At 42.0% G+C, this 12,301-nt stretch overlaps 1 protein-coding gene across 3 annotated transcripts in view; it reads left to right on the top strand.

The window, feature by feature from the left end:
- ncam2b (neural cell adhesion molecule 2b) overlaps positions 1-8,684 on the top strand; it is a 121,268-nt gene extending 112,584 nt beyond the window's left edge. For 2 of the 3 annotated variants that reach the window (XM_026995800.3, XM_026995793.3), the window contains exons 16-17: positions 4,889-5,096; positions 6,127-8,684. In XM_026995800.3, the coding sequence (XP_026851601.1) occupies positions 4,889-5,096; positions 6,127-6,241 (323 nt within the window). In that variant the 3' untranslated portion in view covers positions 6,242-8,684. The remainder of the gene's footprint in view (positions 1-4,888; positions 5,097-6,126) is intronic. The other variant, XM_081720800.1, reaches the window with a different exon arrangement.
- The last annotated feature ends 3,617 nt before the right edge of the window (positions 8,685-12,301 follow it).

Raw genomic sequence — 12,301 nt, 5'->3', positions numbered from 1 at the left:
TGTCCTTCATAATTACGATCTTCTGGAGACAAAAACCTTTACATATTTGAATTAGAAAAAAACGAATGACAAACGAATGACAGCCATCACTGTGTGATCTATGAATGCCGTTGTTTCTATATTCAGAATTTATAAGGGATATCTTTGGGCCTGTAAGTTCAGAAAAATGATGCTGAATTGAAAGTATGTGTCACACCTTCACACTGCTAAAGGTGGAAGAGTCTAAAAAAAGAAATGCTAAGGTGAAAGCAAAATGATTTTAACTCCACAGGATTTTTTTTTTAGATTTGATTGTGAGTTTTTTACTCGTATCTCTCAGAAGAGAATATTTCACTTAGCTAGGGCCATGTATGCCAAAGTCAGATCAAAAGCCAAAGTGAACAAGGAGTGCACAGCTAAACAAGATTGAATTTCTCCAAGCACATGTTCAAATGTAATAATAATAATAATAATAATAATAATAATAATAGGTTGGATTTATATATCACCTTTCACAAAAACCCATGTTCGCTTAACATAAATATACATAAACATAAACATATTTAATATACATATGTTTAACATAAATATACATAAACATAAATATAATGTAACATAAAATAGTATACTCTTGTGAGACATGTTAGTCAACAGAATACATGGTGGTGTGATGTGGGGTCAGTCATTGCACAAGGATATACAAGAATGATTGGGATTGTTGGAAGCTGGTAAGATTTTAACTGGATGTTTTAAATAGAAATTATGTTAAAATACACAGGAGTGTAATTGAATGGATTACAAGGTGAGCAATATTTAAGTCATGAATTTAAAGATTTGTAATGAGCATACTGAAGGTCTGTATTAATTTGTACAGTGTAAAAACTTTATATAGAAGCTTATTTCTCAGTACAGGATCATTTCTGAACATGGATATCAATTTCCACTTGTCTACTAACTGAAAACATTAAATAAGTCTTTGTACGGCTTACAGTCATGTCACTGTAATTTTGCACCATAAATTTTCAGGTTGGCTGACACCCTGACAGAAATTGCATTGCCTTCATGATATTGTCACAAAGCCTTCAATTTTGAATGGAACTTAATTTGCTATTAGAAGAAAATGGCTCTTTGCTGACAGTCCCAACCCGAATTGATTCCAGCAAATGAAATGGACCTGTTGTTTTATTGCTGGCCATTTCAACTGATCACACTGCTCATAAATAAGCTTTTCTTTTTCAAGAAGGAAATAGCCTTAATCATCCCAACTAAGCAGCATACAACCGTTCATCTTAAAGCCTGATACACCCATTCATAAAACTCATGAGGTACTGAGCATTTTCAACAGTGCAAAAGACTCAGGCAAAATCGCACTGAATTGAAAAATAAGGACATTTGAATAGATTATGTCTTTAAATAAGTTTCCATTACAAGCATCTTCCCTTTGAATGATGAATATTTTATTAAATGTAAAAGAAATAATAAATAAACACTTTAAAATGGTTTAGCTATGTATTTTTCTGTTTAGAGCGGTTCAGTATGTTCTAGGTCAGTGGTTTAAAACAGAGGTTGGAAGGGGGTGGGGCTGGAACCACAGACCTCGTTGGTAAGCCTTCTGGAGCTGAAACACCAACTAAAGGAGGTGCCTACCTGACAACCCCAGTGAAGAGCTTGTGAGGTCATGGTTTCTTAGAGGCATGAAGTGACTCAGCTAAGCCATATTTGAACTATTGGTTTGATATAGGACATTTGACATCTAGTGTATAGTTACATTTTTTCTCACCCAATATACATTGTCATTTTATATGTCAAAATGTAATGTCAAATCTGCAAAGAAAACAGTACAATTGATCATTTGGTTTCTAATTTCCTACTTACCATAATATCTAATATCTTATTTCTTGCTTAATATCTAGTCTTTGCTGTGCTGTGCTGTGCTGTGCTGTGCTTTGTAAAAATAGATTTGACAGAGATAGGTCTTACAAACTGCACCAACCATATTAATTGTCTAAGATTTCTTCTTCTTGAACACAGGAACAATTTAACTGCCTGTGAAATAGACGAGGTTGTCATGGTTCCATTACAACAGGTTTCTCAAAACTGCATTAGTTCTTAAGTTTACGTACTTACATTTCTTGTAAGTCATGTTGTGCATTTGGTCATCTTTTTTTGCTGATTGTAGATTTTACTTATACAAAGCTTTCTGCAAAGTCCATCATTGGCACCTAACAGTTCATCCAGAGACATGGACTCCAGGTGGTAGGTTATTAAACTAAACCAGCATCTGACTGGTACTACCGCACTTGCATATCATCATTTCTGAACCATCGCCCCTGCCCCAGCACAGAACGATGTTGCCAGGAGATAATGGCCACCTCTGTGGCCGCTGGTCTGTTAAACCACTAACGACTGGAGGGTCACCTCCACTTGGAGAGCATAACATCTTAATGGGCGTCTGGGTCTTTAAAGCATCATTAGGAAGCCGTGCCCCACTACTGCCCTCAGCGTGGGAAGTGCCTGAGTAGCCAGGGATTTGACTTGCTGAGGCCAGGACTTGTATTTATGTCATGAGCAGCACTTTCGATGACAGCTCTGTGCCAAAGGCACAGCCTTCCGGAGAGGGTAAAGGGAGATGCTGTGGCTCTTGGAGCTTTTAACAATGAATGATGGTCTACAAACCAGTCCATAGATCAAGACACTACACCAGTCTTACACAATCAGGTGCATGTTTATATCATTAATTAAAAATAGTTGGTTACTTTGTTATAAGAAGATGGCGATTAGTATCTCAGTGAAACATGAAAAAGTCTCATTTGGTGATTCATATGCTTTGGACAATCACATTCAAGCTGAAGAGCTGAATAAGCCATACTTGATTTCAACTACATTAACATAATTTGAAGATGAAGTAAAAAGCTGCATGATTTAAGTTTGTTGTCAACCTCTGTTTTAGACTTGTAATGTATCAGTCGATGAATTCAGCATTTAGAGCTGTCAGTGGTAATCTCACTACAGTGGGGGAAAAAAAACATAATGAGAATTTTCATATTCTTCATCTGAATTTCAGACATACTGGAGGAAGGTTCTTTATCTAGGAGTGTTTCCAAACTAGCAAAGCTCCAAACTCTCTTTAAGCCCTACTTAGTCATGTATCAGTGTGACATAGTCATTAAGCCCCACACATGATTATAAGCCTCATTACCCTGTCAATCAGCAGTCGGGTGCCCACCCACATACCTCCTCTCTATGTGTGGGTTCAGTCCAGACACAATCAATCGAGCCTGAATTATTGCTGCTCATTGCTGAGACTCAATCACCACTCAGACCTAATTAATTGAGTGTGCCGAACCCAGATGCGGATGAATCACGCCCATTTGTGGAACTTCAGGATAAGTAATATTAACGAGATGCTAAATTGAGCCTCTAATGACATTATAAATCAACAACAAATCAGCTTAAGGAACAAGGGCACATTCTTCAGAGATAGTGCAGGAGCACAAAGATGGTGAAAAACGGATGTGTTGCCCAATAAGTCACAGAGGAGATGGTTACATTCTCCATATATCAAAAGTAAAACCTTATCTGAGATCAATACCTCTAAAGTGCTGAAGTCCTCAAGTGCATATGCTACCTTCCCTCAGTGTGCAGTACTGTGTAGCTGCATTTAAGCATGATCCAAGGACATATGAAAAAATATATATATCAGTGTATAACTGGTTAACTTAGCTGTGGGTGTGTTCTCCTTTGTTATTTCCTGTTTACTCCCATGTCTTCTCATTGTCCTGTGAATCCTAAGGTGCTGATCTTCCCTGTGTGCTCTGAGCTCTCAGCCAAGGGCCCCACTCCACTCCCCTAACACATCTCTTTCTCCAACAATTCTATGTCATTATGTCTAGAGTAAACTACAGACAGGCAGGATGCTGAGGTAATGGCAGACCAGCTCCCTGCAGCCTTCATGATTGATGTGTTTAGACCTACGGACTGGCCAGAAATGTTATTTTTAAATGGATTTTTTCCCTCTGAATGGCTTTTCAGACAGCACCTCATTCCCATTAGGATCATTCATAGCATCAGCATTTTTCTTGATCCAGGGACTGGCCCAAGTGCATGACCTTGAAATTTCACAGAGAAAAGGTGATGTTATAAGTCTTTTAACAAGACTTTGCTCATCGCATTATTATCACAGTATTAGTAGCAGTCTAATCTCACGGCAGTGGGGCTCAACACCTCCTGCATACCGATCAGGTCAAGTCACATGAGTCATAAATGTAAACATGTGCTTTTTACTTACAGGAATCTGCGTAGCCTTGCCTGCCACCATTCATCACCACTAAATAGCCCCACATGACACTGACTCTGTGCTGTGTACTTACTGCTCAAATGCTTTCTCTGTCTTCCCCCTAATTAATTCAGACGAGCCAGCAAACAGGAGCCTTCGGCAATGACAAACATTGATTTCATTCTTGTTCCTGGGGCCTCCAAGCCCACTACCCCTATCTGCAAACACAGATCTCACTCTGGAAACTTTTTTTTCCCTTTTCATTATTAATGAGACTGGCTAGCCTTGGGATGTACTTTGTGTTTTGAATGGGAATCTGCCAAGAAACTACTTACAATTCATAGTTATGGTCAAAATATGTAACGTCTGAGTTAGCATAGACATAATCGGTGCAAACCGATCTGTTCATGGCCTGATGACCGCCATGTGTCCCCCTCTCTCTCTCCACATCCTTTGCTACCTCCGAATAAGTAAGATGGCGCTCTTAGGTGTCATCCCGCCCTGCCCCGCCCGCTCGTGCTGTTTTTCCATGCGCATAAACCCCCTGCGCGGAGAGGCTAGCTCGGGGTAGTCCGGGTGCCCTCCGTGCCTGGGACGGCTGTGGCTGATGGGGATGTTCTCCTCCTGTCTCAGCAGACTCCCTGTTCAGCAGCCTGGGCCTGGGAGCCGTGGTGGGCTTGGGGCTGGCCGGCCTGCTGCTGCTCCTCGCGCTGGTCGACGTGGGATGCTTCTTCCTGCGCCAGTGCGGACTGCTCATGTGCCTCACCCGCAAGCTCTGCAGCAAGAAGACAGCCACCGGCGGCAAGAGCAAAGAACCCGAGGAAGGCAAGGCTGCCTACCTGTGAGTCTCCCGGCCGGGGGTGCAGGTGGGCTGGGCTGGGAGTGGGGATGGCGGCTGGTATGGCTGACGAGGCACCTTCCTTTAATTTCCATTTTCCAGATCATCCTCGGTCACTAGTCTGCACTCCGTTCTTCTTTCCTCAGCTCTGCTTGCAATCGATTATTATTTATGTGTGTGTTCTGCCTCAATACACTTCCTCCATTGTTCTGTTCCATTTACCGTGCTTCACTCTCATTTGCATGCTCTACAGAGTAAGTAATCCATTTATCAATTAGAGCAATACAGCAATACTAACATAATAATAGGGTCTTCCTTACCTCAGTCACATTCTAGTCATGTAGGCTGTGTGTGATGCTGCGACCTTTCCTGGGCCTGCGATATCCAACTTCTTCATGTCCCTTGTACTGATGAAGCCACTGTTCTCCTGTCATGTAATGTACCTGTAAGATGTCTTCTGGCTGGAAGGAATCAAATCCTGTCACGTTTGCTTGGCTCTGAGTTCAGAGGGATTAGGGGGCAAGATTGCCTTCAGCTCCAATAACAAGCAGCAAGGATTTAAAAGACTCTTTTGATACTCTCCAGCACAGTCTGTGAGACGGCCTCTATCAGATAGGGCCCTTCGGGCACCCCACTGCCCCAAAGCCTGGCTCCTAATAACTTTATTAGAGTGATGATGCTCCACGGGAACAGAGCATGACTTCTCTTCCCACGGCATGCTGGATGATGGAGAGTCAGATAACCCCTTGCTGTGGCGCACACCATGTCCTTGGCAGGTCCCTAAAGGCACACACTCTCTACCAAACACCTCTGTTCAACATAGACGCACAGTACACACACATATGTACACGTACGCACACACACTCATACATACACACAAGCCAATCGAGGGCATACGCACAGAGAGCAGACAGCGTCCTGCCCCGACACCTGGTGCAACCCAAATGACATGGCCATCATGAGCGTGCCCACTTGGGGCCGGCACTGACCTGTGGCATGCACCCTGCTGGGTGCTTCTCTTCCCTCCCCACAGGAAGCTGCCACTGAAAGAGGAGAATGGCAAGGAGTCGCTCAAACCAGACACGATCGAGATCAAGGTGCACAGCGACAGCGGCCTACACACGACACCGCAGGACAGCAAAGCGTAATGGAGGGCATCGCCGCGCGCCATGGGAACACGCGGCACAAGTCACCCCGATACCAAAACCCAGCCAGCTAACGAGAACACAAACCAGAACATGGCTGACGGAGAAGCCCTTTGTTAGATGCCGACTGTCGGGGGGATCTGAAGAGAAACTGTGTATATATGCAAAAAAACATCAACAAAAAAAAGAAAGACAACTGAACAGCTGTGACACATCTTTCGGAGGATGCCTCTCCACAGAAAGGCTCTTGTTAATTCTGTGATTGTACTGTCTCTCTCTTTTAAAGGCTTAGCTACCGCTTTGTGTCTAATTCTTTGTTACTTGAAGCAGCTGAGTCTGTGTCCTCTGCCACACTCTCATTCGTTTCTCTATTATCACACTCTCTTTTATAGCTATCTCTTTCTTTCTCTCTCATTCTCACCCTCTGTAGATTTTCACCAGTGACCCACAGCCATTTGAATTCTGCATAGAGCTTTTATGCGCGCGCACGCACACATGCACACACACGCACGCACACGCACGCACGCACGCACACACACACATGCACACACACGCGCTTCACACGCACGCACGCACACACACACACACACACGCACGCACACACACACTATTTTTCATACATAATACTCTGCTGTACATTCTTTGGTAGTCTCTGGACACAAAGGAAGAGAGTGTCACAGTCTGACCTCCGTGTGGACTCTTATTACCCCACCCAGTGTGTGTGTTGTGGTAGTGGGTAAGCGTACTGTGTTTTACATTCTTGCCTTTTTCACCACTGTGTGGCATCCACCTCTGACAGGGAAGGTGATTGCAGTGCACCAGCAGTGAGGTGAAGGACTGCACTGTCAGAGCAACAGGGGCGTTGTAGACTCAACTTTGCACTTCTAGATATGTCTTGCCTTTTGTCAACACATACACACGCCCACACCCTGGCACTGGACTGGACAAGGCCCATTGTCTAGAAATGCAAATGAGAATCTGAGACAAAATTACCCTTGATTTGGATGCTGTGGTGTAAAATGGAAATCATGTATTTCTGAATCGTTGAGATAATACTGAATGTTAATATTTTGTTATTGTTCATGTTCATTGCCCCAAGCTTGTGTGTGTGTGTGTGTGTGTGTGTGTGTGTGTGTGTGTGTGTGTGTGTGTGTGTGTGTGTGTGTGTGTGTGTGTGTGTGTGTGTGTGTGTGTGTGTGTGTGTGTGTGTGTGTGTGTGTGTGTGCGTGTGTGTGTGTGAGTAGGTTTGCATGTGGGAGTGAGTCAACATGTATGGTTTGGGTAAAGTATTTGCAAACAAACATGTAATATATATTGAAAGGATAAAAGGTGTATTGTAAAAACTATAGAGGTTGCTGCAAGTTTGAAAATAGATTCAGCTATGAAGGTGACAAAAATGTGATCTGCTCAAGCATATCAGTGTAAATACACATATCATCACTTTTGCAAGGGGATGCTCCGTGTGGGATGCATCATCCATGACTTTGGTAGTGTTTGTGTAATACACACTTTGAACATTTGCATATATGCATAACTCCTGCGTTGCTTGAATGCACCCCCTGTTAATATCGCCCCTGGCCTGACTGTGATAGTTTGACAGCAAGAGAGGAACTGTTTCCTATAGCCCCAGGCTACGTTAGTTCACTGCAAATCTTTGAGATACGTTTTAGATGGTCCTGGCTCATGCCTCATGAGTGTGGCCTCTGCAAATAAATAAAACTAAAGAGCAAACGTACATATATCTTCATAAAATGGCATGTCCATCACATGGCATTTGGCACTGATCGGTAACTTAGTCAGAAATAATACAAACATGTGCTTCACCCAGGGGTTTCCCACTTTTTACCAATGACAACACAAACCAGAGACCAGCTAATCAAATCAAGTCCACATCACATCTAACCGAACAAAACATTAATATGTCCATGCAGTCTTTCTGTAAACCCTACTGGTTAGCAACAATAGAGTAATTAAGTGTGATTAATTGGAATATCTGGGCAACTGTGATACAGGAGAGGATGAGTTCTCAGTTTTAGTATGTCAGGGCAGTACAGTTAATCTTTGTTTTGTAATATTTCCCCACCTAAAACATTTCATATATGTCAGCTGACGATCATGAAGTATGTCAGCTAGAGACCATGCCAGGCAAATTCAAGTTGGGAATTTTGAGATCAACTGCTTGGCCTAATCTCAGTCAAACGAGGTCACTTTGCTTTGATCCATCTAATTCCTTCAAAGACTACAGAGCGTTATGAGTTGTATCTGGGCTGCATTTTATATATTACAATCTCTTCACAGTCAACCCAACAGAAGGTTCTGGAATGTCACCAGTTTACTTTCAGCTTGTCTCTTATTCTGGGGTGGAGGGGAAAGGATTCCATAAACCCCACTGTACTTGTGGAAATCTTGTAATCCAGTGTAATTTTCAGATGTAAATAAAAGTGTCCTGATATATAAAACATCTGTGACTGCTGCCTTATTATGTGAGTCTCTTTTAATAGCTTCCTACACAGCTGTGTCCTCGCACTGGAGTTCAGTATACTGGCAAGGCTGAGTCTACATACCCTAAACAACTCGCCATCTCAGGTTATATCTATTACAGAGGAAGTAGTCAGCATAAGTAAATATGCTTAAGTCTCTGTAGGGAAAGAATGGAATGGAATTCAAAATTAAAATGCCTATTTTTTATGATTAAGGCTCTTTTTCATCTCTCACTGTTACCTTTATTTACTTATGCAGTTATAACCAAGAATCATTTATTCAAATGGAATTTGTGAGGTTTTTTATTATTCACAATAAAAATTCATAAAATATTTTATTATTATTTTCTTATTTTCTTCCTAAGGAGGCCCATAAGCGCTTTATAACTCCACTATGACCTTGAATGTTATTGGGACATGTTTGTATACAGGGTGCATTAGGGAGATTACTATTTTCATAATGCCATCTCAGTGCTAGTGGTTCCCAATCCGAACTCCAGGGAACATTGTTCTTCTCCATGCTCCAGCTCACCTTACGAGGGACCTAAAGGGCTTAGTAATGAGTCAATATGTAAAAAGAGGTGTCAGATTAGCCAGAACGCATAAATATGCACAGCATGATGCCTCTAAGACTGGGCCTTGGAACCTCTTCTAATCGTCTATGCTTCCAATAAGTACTAAGGCATCGGGTAGGGCTTTGGAGTTCTTCCTACTTGTTAGAAATATATGGAGCATTTCCTGAGCTCCAGAAGCACAGTCGCACTAGCGGTAGTCAGACTGCAGTACCACAGCAGAGGCAAAGCCTTGTGCCTTTCCCACCCATCTCCTGACTGCACTGTAAGGATCAGTCAACGCTCCCATACCAGCAATGCAAACAGCTGCACAGATTAAGCACTCACACCACACAGCAGGTAGATTTGGTGGAACCCTAAATCCAATTCATCATCGTTTCTCAGGGTTTTGTGAGGGGATCTGCCGAAGTCAAAGTTTTTGAAAAATGAATCTATGAAATGAAATTACATTTATTGGATACAAATACTTAGGCATCTATCAAATGTATTTTGAATGTACACGGCACCACGTTGATCATAAGAGATCATTTTATTCCATTTATTCAGACTGCGTTAGATGTTTTTTAGCAATTTGCTAGGGTTAATCACATAGCTTCCACAGTTTTTTACAATTTACTGGCATTCCAAACATGTTTAGTGATGTCCTAATTAAACATTAGGCACTAGTAAATAGCTATTTAAGACACTAACAGCTACCTGTGAATAGTTGCTTTTATAATTCTTTGCAGTCATTAAAGAAATGCAGATTGTGTAGATGTTTAATTACTTTAATCACTGGGGTGAAGAGATAAAGATGGTTATTAAAATGTTTCATTTTGAATGAAAATGCACAGCTTGTAGGAAGAGAGTCAAATAATAAACTGGTAAACAACAACAGGTGCACAGAACATATTTGTGTATTTTGCTAGTAGTGTGACATGCTGAGTCATACTGTGAAACAAAATGAGTGTAGCCGATTAAGCCTAGCAACATTAATGATGTTTTCGGGGAGGCTTGTTGGCTAAAAGCAACTTACCTTAAATTCTCATTCTTTCCCATTTTTACGCAATTATAGTTCTTGTGTAGATGATGTCCTTGTGTAGAAATATATAGTTCTTGTGTAGAAATGGTCCTAAAATGGTTGGCTCTGACCCTTCCCAGACTCACAGACAGGGGATGTATGGCTGGGGACACAAATGTGATGGAGATGTTGTGGGCTGTAATATTCATGAAGCAGTATGAAATGGCAGATGCTTAATTAAGGGTTACAATGGAACAGCAAAGCATTCCAAATTTTTTATGAAGTGCTAACAAGTCATCGATGGAGAGCAGCGGGTGATTACAACAACTGAGGGAGAAGCAGTGACTGGAAATGCCTCACGTGAGGTTTTTCAACACTCAAATCAATGAACTGATCTTAGGGGCCAAATGATTGCACTCCTTGTGGACTTGGTTTAAAGCTCTATAAACTTTATAATGCATTAAATATGAAAAAAAATTAAAATATTAAAAGCCTTGAGCTTTTGGTCTCACTTTTTCACCAAAACCCACCACACACACTTATGCACCCATATTGGCAAAGAAGACTTTGACATTTTATGCTAGACTGAAACTCCACGCTCAATGAACAAATCCCTCTTTAAGCCTTTGGGGTGAAGGAGGTTGGCAGTAATCTGCATAGTGCCAGAATCTCGCCATGAAGTCAGCCACTGTTCGGGACCTCCCACTTCAGATAATAGAGCAGCTCTGCGGGTGCTTTAAAAGGGACACGTACGTTCTTCAGAGGAGTCATTCATGTGACGGGCAGCCTCTTCCCACTAAGCACTAGGCACATACAGTATCTCTGCATTTATTTGATTCACACACCCCAGCACACTCCAGCACACTCCAGCACACTGTGCACAGATGAAGAACATGCCAGCCGTCTTGAGGCTCCTCGCAGACCTCAGTGAGCAAATCCTGCGGTAAGCCTCCTGGCAGGTGCCCCGCCTCCCTAATCTACCCGCTCTCAGAATCTCCCATGATGCCGTGGACTGTTTGGAGCACCTTCTCACCTGCGATAAGGCATGCCTGAGGGATGGATTCAGATAAATGCTTTATAATTAAAGAGATGGAGAGACGTGTCAGGGGCTTGGTGCAACTAATGCCTCACAGGCTGCCAAGGCTACCAAACAACAAGGATGTTTCTTCACTTCTCTCTCTATTTCTCTCACGCTCCTAAGGCAAATGTACATAAGCATGGTGAGTGAGAGAAAGAAAACGAATGCATATAAGAATCAGATGCCAATATGCCATACACTAGCCTTGATGCATTTGGATCTGTCCACTCCCTCTGGTTGGCAGGGTAGTGTGGTTGCTAGGGAATTTGACTGGATTACATAGGAACAATGTGCTCAACAGCCAGGGTGTTCCAGCATCATCCGCAAAAGCCAGGTTTTTAGCTAGAACCTCTCATTAGTTCCATGGTGAACACCTGATACAACTGATCAGCTGCCTGAGGACTCAGAAGCCATTAGACAAGCCTGACATCATCATCATACAGTGCATCCATATATATGAGAGATAGAGAGAAAAAAGAGTGAGCAAAAGAGTGAGAGAGAGAGAGAGAGAGAGAGAGAGAGAGAGAGAGAGAGAGAGAGAGAGAGAGAAACCTTGCTAATCATTTTTGTTGAATACCTTCGGACCATCAGAATTAAGAATTTGTCCTGGGGCAAAGCATTTTAATACTAGTGGACATTGCATTACATATCTGACATATTTGTTTGTATTGCCAGTTGTTGCTATGACAGCAATGAAACTCAAAGAAAAAGAACTCATCTGCAGTCTTGGAACTTTAGAACCCCATGGAATGAATATTATGATTGAAACATCTACTATTTCACATATAAAGTGGTTCCTCCTCCTACTAATTCAGAAGCATTTTGTTTGCACAGCTGATGAAGGACCTCTGTCTGAATTGTTCTGTTTTTCTGGAAACTCTGTGTACTCTTCTACAGTTCTGAACCTTAAATTTATTACTACAGTACATTGCA

The sequence above is a fragment of the Electrophorus electricus genome, chromosome 9 (genome assembly GCF_041902795.1).
Source record: "Electrophorus electricus isolate QZ-2024a chromosome 9, ASM4190279v1, whole genome shotgun sequence".
NCBI lineage: Eukaryota > Metazoa > Chordata > Actinopteri > Gymnotiformes > Gymnotidae > Electrophorus > Electrophorus electricus.
This window is presented reverse-complemented; position numbering and strand designations above follow the sequence as displayed.